The sequence below is a fragment of the Mchenga conophoros genome, linkage group LG8 (genome assembly GCF_057382185.1).
Source record: "Mchenga conophoros isolate Kocher_MC1m ecotype Shallow Benthic linkage group LG8, M_conophoros_male_GT1.1, whole genome shotgun sequence".
Lineage (NCBI taxonomy): Eukaryota > Metazoa > Chordata > Actinopteri > Cichliformes > Cichlidae > Mchenga > Mchenga conophoros.
The window spans coordinates 28,609,303-28,625,954 of NC_140533.1; the positions used below are offsets into that span (position 1 = coordinate 28,609,303).

The following is a 16,652-nucleotide window of genomic DNA, read 5'->3' on the forward strand; positions in this document are numbered from 1 at the left end:
AAAAGGAAGCACTGTCAGACCAGTTCTCCCCCCAGTTTTATTGTTTAGTATTATATAATTTACAGATTTATAATAAATAACATAATTAGAAATACTGAAAAACCACCATTGCATTATATATGTTTTGTCAACATATATTAAAAAAATATTCATTTAATTACATTATGATTACTGTCATGTAAACTTTTCACCACAATCAAATGGTTCATTCCCTGGCGTCTCATGTGTCTCCTCAGACTTCCCTCTCGCGTGAATCTTTCTCCACAAATGCTACAGTGGAAAGGTTTTTCTCCAGAGTGGACTCTCATGTGTGTCTTCAGATTTGTGCTTTGGTTAAATTTTTGTCCACAAATATCACAACCAAAAGGTTTCTCCCCTGTGTGGACTCTTTTGTGGATTTTCAGATTTCCTTCTCTGTTAAATGTTTTGCCACACAAGTCACAACCAAATGGTCTTTCTCCTGTGTGAACGCTCATGTGAGTTTTGTAATGAATCCTCTGCGTAAATCTTTTACTACAAATGCTACATTTGAATGGTTTCTCACCTGTGTGGACACTCATATGTCTTTTCAGATCCCCAGGCTGTGAAAATCTTTTACTGCAAAGACCACAACCAAATGGTTTCTCCCCCGTGTGAATCCGCATATGCGTCTTAAGATTTGTGTTACGGTTAAATTTTTGTCCACAAACACCACAGCTAAATGGTTTATCTCCCGTGTGGACTCTCATGTGTCTGTTAAGGTTGTATTGATGTCTAAATATTTTTTCACAAATGTTACAGCGAAATGGTTTCTCTCCTGTGTGGATTCTCATGTGGGTCTTTAGATGTGCGTTTTGATTAAATCTTTGTCCACAAGTATCACAGCCAAATGGTTTATCTTCTGTTTGGATTCCTTCTAAATCAGTTCGGTTCACTTTTAAGCATTTCTTATTAGCTAAACAGCATGAAGACCTTCTCCCTGAACTACTGATAACATGTTTCTGAAGAGACCGTTTACACTTTAAACCTGAATCAAGAGCCTTGCTGTCCTTCCCACCATTGCTACTGACTTCAGTTTCTGGTCCAGAGTCTGTCAAAGGCTCCTGCCAATCATCATCATCATCATCATCATCAATACTGACTTCAGTTTCACAAGAGTCAGAAACTTTTCCATCAGTATTTTGTTTTAAATGACCAGACTGGTTTTTGTCAGGGTCTGGCTCTCCACAGTGCCCTCCATCAGTTTCTGACTTTATTTGTTTGTCTGAGCAGCTGCTTGGAGGCTCGGAATCATTGTTGTCTTGATTAAGTTGCGAGCAGTAAGGTTTCTCTTCATCATCTTCACTTTTCACTCGAATTGCAGTGACTGGAAACCTGGTAATATCAGTTTCCTGCAGCCCATTAAAGTACTCTCCCTCACGACAGGTGAAGAGTTCCTTCTGTTCTGCCTTTATCTGGTAGAGGTCTGAGTCCTGCTGGTCCACAAAGGGGCTCAAGGGAAACTCCTCTTTAATCAGGAACGTCTGCTGACCATCTGCAGGGAACCCAGAAACACAAATGTCCATAGACTGGAGTATTTAGCATGTGTCGGTTGTTTTATTTTCAATATTTACTGCATTCTCCCTGTCACTCATCTGGCTATTTGCCTGTCCTCCCCAACTGATCTGTACAGCTTGACATGGCTTCAGTTAGAAAAAAAAAAGAAGTCTATTTTAAGCAAATGGAACAGTGTGTCAGTTCTGGGATATTTGTGAAACACATCTGTTGGAACGAGAAGCATCATCCTGGCCGTGTCAGAGCCAGAATGTCATGCAGCTGCAGACAGTGTATTTTTGGAGTAAATCCCCACTATCAGAAAATCCCTAATGCTTTGGAAGAAAGCACAATTACCTGCTATACACTATTGTGAAAATAATGCGTTTTGATAGCCCATACGAGTTATATGTTAATACGCTACAACAAATGCAATTGAATGTGCTTCACTTACCTACTCTGTTCAAGACTTGTGTCTGCACCAGTTCTGAAGCAGCTGATTGTGTCACGAGTGCCATCAAACCAAGACGTCTTGGTTCATCTGGTCGAAGGCTCTTAACTCCTGTGTGGATGCTCCTGTGTCTTTTCAAAATTCCTGGTTGTGAAAATCTTTTATTGCAAATATCACAGCTGTATGGTTTTGCTCCTGTGTGAACTTTCATGTGTGTCTTTAGGTTTCTCTTACAGTTAAATCTTTTACCACAGACATCACAACCAACCAGTCTCTCCCCAGTGTGGACCCTAATATGTCTCTTAAAATGATTCCTCTGTGTAAATTTTTTGCCACACATACTACAGTTAAAGGGTTTCTCTCCTGTGTGGACAATCTTGTGTCTTTTCAGGTCCCACCGTTGTGAAAATGTTTTATTACAAACAGCACAACTAAATGATTTCTTTCCAGTGTGGATTTTCAAATGTCTATAGAGATTATACTGATGTCTAAATTTTTTTTCACAAACGTTACAGCTAAATGGTTTCTCACCTGTGTGAACTCTAATGTGTGTTGTAAGATTTGCTTCTCTCTTAAATTTATGTCCACAGACATCACAATCAAACAGTCTCTCTTCTTTGTGGCCCGCCATCTGTGAATGTGGATTTTGCTTCATTTTAAAACATTTTTTATTTGTCCTTTTTCCCAAATGACTTGTCACATGTCTCTGAAGAGTTTGCCTATAAAGGAAATGTTTACCACAGTCAGAGCAGTTGAAGGATGTGTTGGCACTGTTAAATTCCAGATCTTCATTTTTGCCTGACTCAAGTGTCCTGCTCTTCTTTCTACCATCATAACGGTCTTCAATTTCAGGTTTATGCAATTCATCACCAAAGCTGACTTCCATCTCAAGAGAATCAGGACTCTGTTGTGGGTTTGGGTCAGTGGCTGATCCTGGTCCTCCACAGTCCTCTCCATCAGTTTCTGCTTTCATTTGTTTATCTGAGCAGCTGGTCAGAGGCCTTTGATGAAGCTGCAAGGAGTCAGGTTTCTCATCATCATCTTCACTCTTCACAGGACTAATTGGAAACCTGGTGATATCAGCTTCAACCAGGCCATCAAACTGTTCTCCCTCACGTACCTCATTTTTGTGATGAAGGTCTGTGTCCTGCTGGTCCAGACTGGGACTCCAGCGAACCTCTTCTTTAACTGGCAACAGCTGCTGAAGATCTGAAAATTTTCCATTCATAGCAGACGATGGTGTGGCACTTCTCTCATAGCTGAATAAAGAAAAACAACAGGATATGTCTCAAAGTCACATACCATTTATTTTAATTATGATTTATACTAAAAGGAACAGTGGACTCATGTGTGCAAAAAACAAGAATAAATAACAATCACGGACAGATAAAAAGACACACACTGTGAATGTACAGCATCAGTTTTGTGTCTGATATGAAGGAAAGTCCACACATATAGAAATCTGTGCTTTGTCACTTCAGGACTGTGTCAGTAAAATACAACATGAAACATCTTTTGGGGAAATTGCTTTTTTTTTTTTTGCATGACTCTGAATGTGTTTTTGGAAAAGCTTTTTTTTTTTTTCCTAAAGGAGAAGAAGACAGAAAAAAAGTTATTAGTGCAGTGGTTCCCAAACTTTTTTTGCTAGGCCCCCTTTGTTTTACAAGAAAAATGTTCGCCCCCCCGCGTGAGTGCACGCGCGCATGCACACGCACGCACAAACACATCCTCCAACCACACACGCCCATATTTTGCTCCACTGCGGTTTATTTCACACCTCAAACATTTAGTAGAATAGAATTAGAATAGAATAGAATTCAACTTTATTGTCATTGCACATGCACAGGTACAGGGCAACGAAATGCAGTAAACAATTAAGCAAATACAAGTAATGTGCAATAAACTACAGGTAGTAAGAAAATAAACTACTAACTCTTTTACGCTACGTCCACGCCTACACGGGTACTTTTGAAAACGCAGCTGTTTCGTCCACACGTAAACGGCGTGAATCACCGAAAACGGAGATTTTTTAAAACTCCTTTTTTGCGTTTACGTGTGGACGAGGAATACAGAGTTTGTCACACAACATCAAAGGTATGTGCCTTTTTCACGTCACGCTGTGCGCCACGTTATTGTTTACATGAGTTGAATCGCAGAAAGGCAGATAGAGACAAAATACTGTTAATCTGACTATCTGCAGGTTTTACATGCTTACATACACACGCAGTTACTGTCCCTCCATTTACAAAGACAGAGGCATCACGGTGTGATTATTTTACTGTAGTTGTTTTTTTCCTGTGTAATAATATTCAACATTGCTATCAATACATTTTTAAAAAATGCCTCTCTGTGCAAAATGGGTTTAAAAACATAAACAGCTGTAGGATACTGTTTGTCCGTGATTTGAACCGGGGGAACAAATCGTGGCAGGATCAGTCTGATATTATTTGTATCCCGCTGTAACTTTACTGTATAAAGAACTGTCATCTCCAAAATGTCACCAGTAGTTAGCCATTACAACAAGTGTTTGTGAAATAAAAATCAAGAATGTGGGATACTGTTTGTCCGTGATTTGAAGAGCCCAGAGCTGCTCCTGACAAAGGGAAAACCAATTCTGCAGGGAGACCTACCTCGGCACTTGTGCAGGTGAAACCAAAGGGAAGATTTGCTTAACCATATTTTCTAGTCTTTGGCTTAGAATGAAGTTGTTTTGGAAACATATTCAGCTTCATCTCTTGCTTTGCATTCCTGTAGGCGCCCCGTGCTAGCAGTGTGCAAGCGTTTTGTCCCCCCCCCCCTTTCATACTGCGATGCATGCATCCCTGCCATGGCTCTGCATCCCCCCCCCACACACACACACACTTTGGGAAGGTCTGGGTTAAGGCATCTACCTATCTTTCTCCCACTCCACTTTGCTTTTAGTTATGAACAAGAACCCAAAACACTTAAACCCTACTTTCCTGCTAAATGAAATTATGCTGCTTTTGGACTCCCAACATGTTTGTCTATAAACCTCCTGAGCTGAAAACTGGCCCCAATCAGTCCTTCATATGAAAGTTATTGTCGCAGCTGATGCTGAACAGGCTGAGCACAAAATCTTCAGAGTTAAAAACTGGCTCCAATCTGCCCTTTATACCAGAGTCACTTCACCTCACACTGATACATATACCCGAGAAAAACCGCGGTAAAGTGAGCCGTCATTTGTGAGCCGCGGTCAAGCCAGCCGCCTCGTATCCGCCGCATAAATTTCCTTGCGCTTTTACACCAGTCTTTACGGTAGCGCCTTTACGCTTTATGTGCCGATTGAAAGCCTATACCCGCGCACACGTGCGCGCGCGCGAACAGTCGCACGCACATGCGCGCACACAAATTACAATGAAACAGCCCGATACAGTCAATACAATTATGGAAATGTCAGAAATTCATTAAAAGTCATCCTGAGTAGTTGAGGTCCAACTTTCAACACATTCCTCCTCCGGAACACCTACTGTACCTGTGTGCCAGGTTTCAGCCAGATTTACTGTAGAATTCCTCAGAAATTAAAGGGTACTTGTATCCACTGCAGTCAGCCAATACAATATAATTATGTCAATTTTCAGAAATTCATTAAAAATCATCCTGAGTAGTTGAGGTCCAACTTTCAACAAATCCCTCCTCCGGGACACCTACTGTACCTGTGTGCCAAGTTTCATCCAGATTTACTGTAGAATTCCTCAGAAATTAAAGGGTACTTGTATCCACTGCAGTCAGCCAATACAATATAATAATGTCAATTTTCAAAAATTCATGAAAAATCATCCTGAGTAGTTGAGGTCCAACTTTCAACAGATTCCTTCTCTGGGACACCTACTGTACCTGTGTGCCAAGTTTCATCCAGATTTACTGTAGAATTCCTCAGAAATTAAAGGAAACGTATATTCAACGCAATCAGCCAATACAATAGAATTATGTCAATTTTCAAAAATTCATTAAAAATCATCCTGAGTAGTTGAGGTCCAACTTTCAACAGATCCCTCCTCTGGGACACCTACTGTACCTGTGTGCCAAGTTTCATCCAGATTTACTGTAGAATTCCTCAGAAATTAAAGGAAACTTATATTCAATTCAATACCATCAATACAATAGAATTATGTCAATTTTCAAAAATTCATTAAAAATCATCCTTTTTTTTTTTTTTTTTTTCTTTTATTATTTATTTATTTTTTAACATTAATCAGTTCACATGAATTCATCCTCCCGAGGCGAATGGTTTGAAGTTTCCAAGACACGTTAGAGGAGTGGAATCTTTGCGTAGGGAAGGCTGTTGGAAAAAAACAAAACAAACTACAGCCATTCACTGAAAAACAGACTCTATCAGCAAAGAGATATAACATTAGTAAGGTCTGTGGCAAATATGCAGAATTGTTAACTGTTTCACTCTTTAGAGGAACAATTTTCAATCATTAATGAGGCAATCATTCTGTTTTATCAAGGTGGTTACAAGACAGCAGTCAATAATTGTAAAATCTATAATTTTTTTTTTTTTTTTTTGGCCTGTCCCGTTTGGCTCTTTTGCCATCAGATGAAAAGGCAAAGAAAGATGCCCAACGGATTTACTTTACCAAACTGACCATCCCAGCCTTGCCGTAATGGTCCATTTGATTCACCTTTTATTGTTTATTTTATTTTCACTTACTGAATACGGGACAGACTTGACTGGGGGAAAGAAGGGGAGAAAGAAAGAGGGAAAGAGAAACAGCTGAGAAGAGGGACGGGGGAGAAGGGCAAAAGACAAAAACCAACAGAACGGGCAGAGAAAAAAAAATGCATATATCAATCACCTGGATCACCTGCTGAGAAAGAAAAAAGAAAGCAAGCAGAAGAGAACAAGAGTAATAGAATAAACAACATCACAATGATATATGGGAATATGACAGTAAATACTAAATGTTAAACATTATTGTGCAGCACATAAGATCAACAGAACACAGTGTGCTTTGAGGTAGGAGCCAAAAAGGGTGTAGTTTGTGGGTGTGATCACCCGTGTGTACACCTGTGAGCATGGACGCGCTTGTTTTTTGTTTTTTTAAAAGGTTCCTTCATGTAATAATCTGCTAGAGGGTGTGGGGGGGCCACAGCCCCGTCCTCCAGGGCGTGAAGCAGGTGTGGAGGAGATCAAAACTCCAGACATCCAGAGGCCCCCAGAACACAAGAGACCAAGGAAGACCAACAGAGGGGCAGCTGCGCCACTGTCCCGGAAAGAGCTGAGGAGAGTCCCAGATGAGGGCTCACTCAGCAGCCGCGGAGCAGAAGCCAGGGGGAGTTGCAGTGACGCGCCCGTGAGCTCCGCCGGCAGCCAGCTGCGCCTGAGTGACCGAGCCCCAGGCCGAGAGGCCGGGGGCACCCCACCTCCGAAGTGGCCCGAGCGAGCCCCAGGCTCCAGGCCCCGATAAGCGGCCGCCAAGGAGTGAGCCGGTGTGTACCTGGACGCCCATCCCCGGACACAAAGAACCACCAACGCACCGATGTCTGAGGGGGTCCGCCACTGGCAGGGGAAGTGGTGGTAGGGGGAGATAGGCCTCCAAACCTTGGAGGGCCTGAGATGTCCCCAGAGAGGTGGCGCCTGACACCCAACCTGACATATAGACACAGACATACAGGCACACACAGATACAAACATCCATTCCCACCCTCATGCTCTCATATGCACTCACTCCACACTCAACCAACGTGGAGACAGACATAAAGAGACGTTGTACACACGATCACACTCCCCAAGCGTACTCTACAAACCGGGTCTAGGTGCCCCCGCCCCTGGAGGGGGGAACTGCACCCAGACCCAGGTGGTGTTTCCTTTTTCCCTGCGGTGGGGGGAGGCAGACCGCCCCGACTCCGCAGCAGCAGGAAGGCTCCACACTCCAGACCGCAGTCGGACGACCAACTCCTCCTCCTAGTCCTAGCCCCCCTGCTCCAGCAGGTCGCAGAGAACGGGGGTGAGAGAAGACTCCGAACCTCCCTCCACCCGCTCATTGTACGGCCATACCACCCTGAGCACACCCGACCTCGTCTGATCTCGGAAGACTGGGATTTCTAATTAGATGAAAGGTTTTTAAGCAAATCTGAGACCAGAAGTTTAGGTCTAAGTTAACTGATAAATCCGCTTCCCATTTTGCAATAGGAAGTGATATTGATTCATCTGTTTTAGAAAGCATTCTGTATATTTTGGATAGTAATTTGGGGGGTTTAAGAGTAAGAAATTGAACCACACTTGGTGGTGTTTGTAGTTCAACTTGACCCGGTTTAAATTTCTTTTTTACTATGGATTTAATTTGTTGATATTCTAAAAATCTTTTCTTGTTGATCCCATATTGTGTAACTAGTCCGTCAAATGAAATAAATTATGTTCCTTCTAGTATATGTTCTAAATATTTGATTCCTTTATCACTCCAATCTGAAAAGTTTATCATATTATTGTTTTGTAATATGTCAGGGTTGTTCCAGATAGGTGTACGTTTGCATGGGATTAATGAAGACACCGTCAATTTTAGAAACTCCCACCATGCTGTCAGAGAAGAGCTGATGTTGATGCTTTTAAAGCATTCATGTCGTTGGATGTTTGAGCTGATAAATGGTAGGTCTGAGATCTCTAGATTATTGCAGAGTGCTTGTTCTACATCTAGCCAAGGTTCATCTAAGAGGGTGTGTTTTAGCCATCCTGAGATAAACTGAAGCCTGTTGGCTAAGAAGTAGTGCTGAAAGTTAGGCAGTTCTAGTCCTCCTTTATCCTTGGTCTTTTGTAGTGTTTTTAAGCTTATACGTGGGGGTTTATTTTTCCAAAGGAATTTGGACATACATGAATCTAGAGATCTGAACCAATCTTGTGGCGGTTTAGTTGGGATCATTGAGAATAAATAATTTATTTTTGGTAAGACCATCATTTTTATAGCGGCAACCCTTCCCATGAGTGATATGGGTAGACATTTCCATCTAGCCAGATCATCTTCTACCTTCTTTAAAAGTGGGATATGGTTTAATTTAGTTAGATCTGCAAGCTTGGGAGAAACATTAATACCTAAATATTTTATATTTCCCGATTGCAGTGGTGTAGAAGAGGAATTATGGAAGGAGCAATTAATCGGTAGGACTGTAGATTTTGACCAGTTAATTGAGTAATCTGATATTCTTGCAAAAGAGTTTATCAATTCAATCACCCCAGAGATATTGGTTTGTGAATTTTGGAGAAAGAGTAACACATCATCCGCATAAAGGCTGATTTTATGTTCCACGTTCTTGCATTTTATGCCCTTAATTACTGAATTCTGTCTAATTGCTGCTGCTAGTGGTTCAATAAAAATTGCAAATAGTGAAGGGGAGAGTGGGCATCCCTGCCTGGTGCCCCTCAAGAGACAGAAGCTGGAGGATGTCTGGTCATTTGTTCTAACACAAGCTGTTGGGGAATTATATAATATTTTTAACCAGTTTATGAAAGAGGATCCAAAACCAAATTTGTGTAAAGTTGCAAATAGAAATTTCCAGTTAACTCTGTCAAATGCTTTTTCTGCGTCTAAAGTGAATATTGTAGTTTCTAGGTTTTTACTGTATGAGTAGTCTATCAAATTAAGTAATCTACGTGTATTTGTTGATGAGTGCCTACCTTTTATGAAACCAGTTTGGTCAGGATGAATTAAGAGGGGGGTTATTTTCTCCAGTCTCTTTGAGAGAGCTTTGCAGATTATTTTAAGGTCTACATTTATAAGGGATATTGGACGATAGCTTGAGGGATATACAGGGTCTTTGCCTGGTTTTAGCAGGAGATTAATGTTTGCAGAATTCATATTTGATGGAAGTCTGCCCTTTTCTTTAATTTCCAACAACGTTCTGTAGAAAACTGGTGCTAGAATCGACCAGAATTCTTTGTAGAATTCTGCAGGAAAGCCATCTGGACCTGGAGCCTTATTATTGTGCATACTTATCAGGGCTTCCTGGAGTTCACCTGGTGTCAGTGGTGAATCCAGTGCCATTGCTTGAGTGTCCAATAATTTTGGAAGAGTTATGTTGTCCAAAAACTGATCAATTTCTTTTTTAGATGGGTTTATTTGTGGTGAATACAACGTTTTATAGAAATCCCTGAAAATGTTGTTTATTTGTATCGGATCATATATTGTGTTCCCAGATGAATCTTGAACAGCACATATAGTTGTTTTTTCTTTATTTATTTTTAGCTGGTTTGCTAGAAATTGACCGGATTTATTACCATGTTCATAATTTTGTAGGCGTAGTCTTTGTACTAAGAATTTTGTTTTTTTTATCAATTATCTCATTTAATTCTAGTTTTGTTTTGCGTATTTTGTTCAATGTTTCCTGATCTTGGTGGGACGCGTAGGCTTCTTCTAGTGATTTGATGTTTTTTTCTAATTCCTGAATATTTTTGTTTTCTTTTTTCTTTTTATGTGATGAGAAAGAAATTATTTTACCTCTCATCACAGCTTTCCCTGCTTCCCATAGAACAGAAGCTGATGTTTCGGGAGTGTCATTATAGTTCAAATATGAAGTCCACTCTTTTTTAAAATACAGATTCCTTCTCTGGGACACCTACTGTACCTGTGTGCCAAGTTTCATCCAGATTTACTGTAGAATTCCTCAGAAATTAAAGGGTACTTGTATCCACTGCAGTCAGCCAATACAATAGAATTATGTCAATTTTCAGAAATTCATTAAAAATCATCCTGAGTAGTTGAGGTCCAACTTTCAACACATCCCTCCTCTGGGACACCTACTGTACCTGTGTGCCAAGTTTCAGCCAGATTCACTGTAAAATTACTCAGAAATTAAAGGACATTTATATGCAATTCAATACAGCCAATACACTACAATTATGGAAATTTCAAAAATTCATTAAAAATCATCCATAATAGTTGAGGTCCAACTTTCAACACTTTCTTACTCTGGGCGTCCTACCGTACCTCTGGGCCAAGTTACATCTCAATTCACTGTAATGTTTATCAAAAATTGAAAGAACAATTATATGTCAATGCTGGATGTGTGTCCTTTCAAAGTGACACTAAATAACAGAACTCAGGCACATCAGGGAATAATCCAAAAGGCGGATTTATTAAACAAAAACAACATACAAAATATCTCTAACCCATACTACATAACCTAAAAAGAAACAAAGGGACACTTAGAAGCACAAGAAAACAATACTGAAAGGGCAAGAGAGACAGCCCAAACATAATCCACAACTAAAACGCCAAAAGAACAAGTCATCCCACATAGCAGACGGGTCTTGCCTGGATCTGGTGTCAAGCCGGCACTGCTGGATGACTTCTGGCATGGTAAGATGGCACTGTTTATGTGATGGCATGCCACATTTGGCCTGATTGGGTGAATGTGACATGTTGTATAGAGCACTTTGAGTAATATGGGTGAGTAAAAAAGTGCTGTATAAGAATCAGTCCATTCACTGTCTGAACAGAGTTTCGTCATGTTACTTTTGCACTATTATCTTCCAGCACATGTTGTTATTACATGGCTTACATGGCTAAGGTACACATTAGGCTGACATCTGGGGCCAGAGCTGAAACTGTTCTGGGCCAGCACAGGGCCAGCAGTGTGTCTGCAACTGGCCTTGTGCTGGCTCATGTGTGGGCCACCTCTGGTAAACCAGATCTGGGCCACCATGGGGCCGTCATTCTTTGCGGTACGCAGGCCATGTGTAAGCACATTGTGTGGGACAGATCCAGGCCATACCAATTTTGCTATGTGGGAGGAATTATGTAAAAATAGAAACATCATAAAAATGAAAATGAACATAAAGTAAAATGTACTGAAAAGAACATCAGTATGGCCATCATTATTTGCTTGGAAAGTCTAAAGTTCCATGGCTTTGAACAGCCAGAGAACGCAATGCCCAGCTTAGAGCGACTAAAAGTAACTTCTTTTAACATTCTGTCATTCTGCTTCTATATCAAACATCCACTAAAAATAGTCATTTGAAAAAAAATATTCGCCACTTTTCATCAGTTTGGGTTCCTCTGTTTATAGCAATTTTTAGAAAAGAACCCAATACCTTTGTCACTATACAGTTGTACAGTGAGATACAGAGCATCTCCTACTCATTGCAAACATGCTGGGAGGGTGGCTCTATCCACCTTAGTGCAGCTGCCGTACCATACTGTGATGCAGTAAGTTAGTAGGCTCTCAATGGGCGAGTGGTGGAAGGGTGAGCTGTAGTCCACAAAGAGCATTCTGGCGTAGCTCTGCCGCTGTTCTAGGTGACTCAGCACCGAGTGGAGGGTGATGGCATCTTCTGTGAATCTGTTTGCACGGTATGCAAACTGGTGGGGGTCGAATTCTGGGGGGAGGTAATTCTTGGTGTGCTGAAGGACTAGTCTCTCAAAGCATTTCATGATTACCGGTGTGAGGGCCACAGGGCAATAATAGTTCAGGCTGGTGATGGGAGACTTCTTTGGTACTGGGATGATTGTGGCTGATTTTAGACAGGATGGGATGGCTGCTTCATCCAGTGAGAGGTTGAAGATTCTGGTGGAGATGAGGGTGAGCTGGTGGGCACATGGTCTTAGCACTTTACCACGTATTCCGTCTGGACCGGCCGCCTTCCTGGGGTTCACTGCTAGGAACACACATCTGACATCGTGCTCCGTTACAGTGAATGGAGCGGTGCAGGAACCAGGTGAGGATGAGGATGGGAGCAGGGCTGAGGCAGATGAATGCTGCTGTTGTGGTGTTTCAAAGCGGGCGAAGAAGCTGTTTATTTCCTCTGCTAGCTGCACACTCAGGTTTTCTGTTTTCACAGTTCTGCCTCTGTGGTTTATGATGTCTATTATTCCATGCCATGTGTTGTTGCTGGACAGGTGGGACCCCTTTTCAGGTCAGCTCGAGCAGACCTGTACAGAGCTCTGTCAACAGACCTACAGGGAGTGCAGAATTATTAGGCAAGTTGTATTTTTGAGGAATAATTTTATTATTGAACAACAACCATGTTCTCAATGAACCCAAAAAACTCATTAATATCAAAGCTGAATGTTTTTGGAAGTAGTTTTTAGTTTGTTTTTAGTTTTAGTTATTTTAGGGGGATATCTGTGTGTGCAGGTGACTATTACTGTGCATAATTATTAGGCAACTTAACAAAAAACAAATATATACCCATTTCAATTATTTATTTTTACCAGTGACACCAATATAACATCTCCACATTCACAAATATACATTTCTGACATTCAAAAACAAAACAAAAACAAATCAGCGCCCAATATAGCCACCTTTCTTTGCAAGAACACTCAAAAGCCTGCCATCCATGGATTCTGTCAGTGTTTTGATCTGTTCACCATCAACATTGCGTGCAGCAGCAACCACAGCCTCCCAGACACTGTTCAGAGAGGTGTACTGTTTTCCCTCCTTTAAATCTCACATTTGATGATGGACCACAGGTTCTCAATGGGGTTCAGATCAGGTGAACAAGGTGGCCATGTCATTAGTTTGTCTTCTTTTATACCCTTTCTTGCCAGCCACGCTGTGGAGTACTTGGACGCGTGTGATGGAGCATTGTCCTGCATGAAAATCATGTTTTTCTTGAAGGATGCAGACTTCTTCCTGTACCACTGCTTGAAGAAGGTGTCTTCCAGAAACTGGCAGTAGGACTGGGAGTTGAGCTTGACTCCATCCTCAACCCGAAAAGGCCCCACAAGCTCATCTTTGATGATACCAGCCCAAACCAGTACTCCACCTCCACCTTGCTGGCGTCTGAGTCGGACTGGAGCTCTCTGCCCTTTACCAATCCAGCCACGGGCCCATCCATCTGGCCCATCAAGACTCACTCTCATTTCATCAGTCCATGAAACCTTAGAAAAACCAGTCTTGAGATATTTCTTGGCCCAGTCTTGATGTTTCAGTTTGTGTGTCTTGTTCAGTGGTGGTCGTCTTTCAGCCTTTCTTGAACTGAACATAAGTTCCCTGCAATTTCTGAAGAATATTACAGTAAATCTGGCTGAAACTTGGCACACAGGTACAGTAGGTGTCCCAGAGGAGGGATGTGTTGAAAGTTGTACCTCATCTACTCAGGATGATTTTTAATGAATTTTTGAAAATTGACATAATTCTATTGTATTGGCTGATTGCGTTGAAAATAAGTTTCCTTTAATTTCTGAGGAATTTTACAGTAAATCTGGCTGAAACCTGGCACACAGGTACAGTAGGTGTCCCAGAGGAGGGATGTGTTGAAAGTTGGACCTCAACTACTCAGGATGATTTTTCATGAATTTTTGAGAATTGACATAATTATATTGTATTGGCTGACTGCAGTGGATACAAGTACCCTTTAATTTCTGAGGAATTCTACAGTAAATCTGGATGAAACTTGGCACACAGGTACAGTAGGTGTCCCAGAGGAGGGATGTGTTGAAAGTTGTACCTCAACTACTCAGGATGATTTTTAATGAATTTTTGAAAATTGACATAATTCTATTGTATTGACTGTATTAGATTGGATACAAGTACCCTTTAATTTCTGAGGAATTCTACAGTAAATCTGGATGAAACTTGGCACACAGGTACAGTAGGTGTCCCAGAGGAGGGATGTGTTGAAAGTTGGACCTCAACTACTCAGGATGATTTTTAATGAATTTTTGAAAATTGACATAATTCTATTGTATTGACTGTATTGAATTGAATATAAGTTTCCTTTAATTTCTGAGGAATTCTACAGTAAATCTGGATGAAACCTGGCACACAGGTACAGTAGGTGTCCCAGAGGAGGGATGTGTTGAAAGTTGTACCTCATCTACTCAGGATGATTTTTAATGAATTTTTGAAAATTGACATAATTCTATTGTATTGGCTGATTGCGTTGAAAATAAGTTTCCTTTAATTTCTGAGGAATTTTACAGTAAATCTGGCTGAAACCTGGCACACAGGTACAGTAGGTGTCCCAGAGAAGGAATCTGTTGAAAGTTGGACCTCAACTACTCAGGATGATTTTTCATGAATTTTTGAGAATTGACATAATTATATTGTATTGGCTGACTGCAGTGGATACAAGTACCCTTTAATTTCTGAGGAATTCTACAGTAAATCTGGATGAAACCTGGCACACAGGTACAGTAGGTGTCCCAGAGAAGGAATCTGTTGAAAGTTGGACCTCAACTACTCAGGATGATTTTTCATGAATTTCTGACATTTCCATAATTGTATTGACTGTATCGGGCTGTTTCATTGTAATTTGTGTGCGCGCATGTGCGTGCGACTGTTCGCGCGCGCGCATGTGCGTGCGACTGTTCGCGCGCGCGCACGTGTGCGCGAGTCTAGGCTTTCAATCAGGATATAAAGCGAAAAGGCGCTACCGTAAAGATTGGTGTAAAAGCGCAAGGAAATTTATGCGGCGGATACGAGGCGGCTGGCTTGACCGCGGCTCACAAATGACGGCTCACTTTACCGCGGTCGAGAAAAGCAGCATGACGCATTTACACCTGTTACACCCCAAGTCTGAGTTTAAACTTTTGGAGCATCGTACGTACAATCTGTATCCCAACGGGGTTAAGATATTTCCCCCATAGGTAGCAGAGGTTACCTGTCCAGCAGAAAACACGCAAGTTCAGCGTCAGTCTGGAAACATTTGTCCCTCTTCAGTGCTTTCCACCTGGGGAAGGTAACACCGATGTTCACCCTGCCTTCCTGCGGCAGCCCCTCCACATTTACTTCCGTATCTTCGTGTTTTAGCTTCATTGGCGGCTCAGATTCGCGCTCCAGTGAGTTTATTAAACGCTGAGATCCTCCATTTGTCAGCTTGTGGCTCCTCAAAATTCACAGAACACAACACGGTTCGCAAAAAACATACCGAGGGATGGGCATCGTCTCCATAAGCTACATGCCAGTGAGTCCGATCTTTGTTTTGTTCCCCCCTGAAACTCAGTACAAGAAAACGAAGGTTCCTACACATTCAAGCCTCCTTTTTTCTCTCTAAACTTTAACTTAAGTAAAAGCCGCAATCTTACTGAAATAGATTAAGAGTACTAAAGATTTAGGCAAATATAATTAAAGTACGTGAAGCAATCATACTCATTATACAGAATAATAAACATTATAATCAAAGTTATGGATTAATGATGTTTAATCTTGTAGGTGGAAATAATTTGAAATGCTTAAATATAGCTCAAGATAAGAGATCTGAGTAGCCGACGATATGCCATATGGCTGAGAGCGGCTGGCCCGGGTTCAGGTCTGTTCTGCAGCCCTTTGTTACGTGTCTTCACTATTACTATCCAATAGGGCAAAAGTAAAAAGATTCTGTCGTATCCTCTGCTAACACCTATCCTAGGATGGATCCTCCGAGTTAATTTGTTTTTGTATCTTAAGACATCATTTTCAGTGTTTCTATACAATCTCTCATTGTTGAATCATTTTGGAAATAGTCTAATTAAGTGGAGAAATATCAATGAAGGGTAAGAAAGTAGTTGATAAGTTGATAAGAATACAATTTTTATTACGAACATACATACTGACAAAAAATACTGAAAATAAGCAAATTAAAAATCACTGATAACAAACAGTTATTAGCAAGGAAAAAAAAACATGTTTAACCCTAAAGGGGATAGCTACTTAATTAAGCATTACTTTAAATTAACATTACTTTAAATTAACAAAAAGAACACACAGGGACTGTAGACACACAAGCAGGCTGTGATGTGTCATTAAG

The 16,652-nt window shown here is 41.1% G+C and overlaps 1 protein-coding gene across 2 annotated transcripts; it reads right to left on the reverse strand.

Moving 5' to 3' along the window:
* Window positions 1-14: 14 nt before the first annotated feature.
* On the reverse strand, window positions 15-15,844 carry LOC146569000 (uncharacterized). Of its 2 annotated transcripts, XM_085285439.1 has the most exons (4): window positions 15,528-15,844; window positions 3,084-3,222; window positions 1,967-2,975; window positions 15-1,513 (listed from the first exon to the last, which is right to left on the reverse strand). In XM_085285439.1, exons 1-4 carry the CDS (start codon window positions 15,680-15,682, stop codon window positions 150-152), a joined length of 2,667 nt encoding a protein of 888 aa, XP_085141565.1. In that variant the 5' UTR covers window positions 15,683-15,844; the 3' UTR covers window positions 15-149. The 2 variants fall into 2 exon arrangements, with proteins under 2 accessions (XP_085141565.1, XP_085141564.1); XM_085285438.1 differs by having other exon boundaries at window positions 1,967-3,222.
* Window positions 15,845-16,652: the final 808 nt, after the last annotated feature.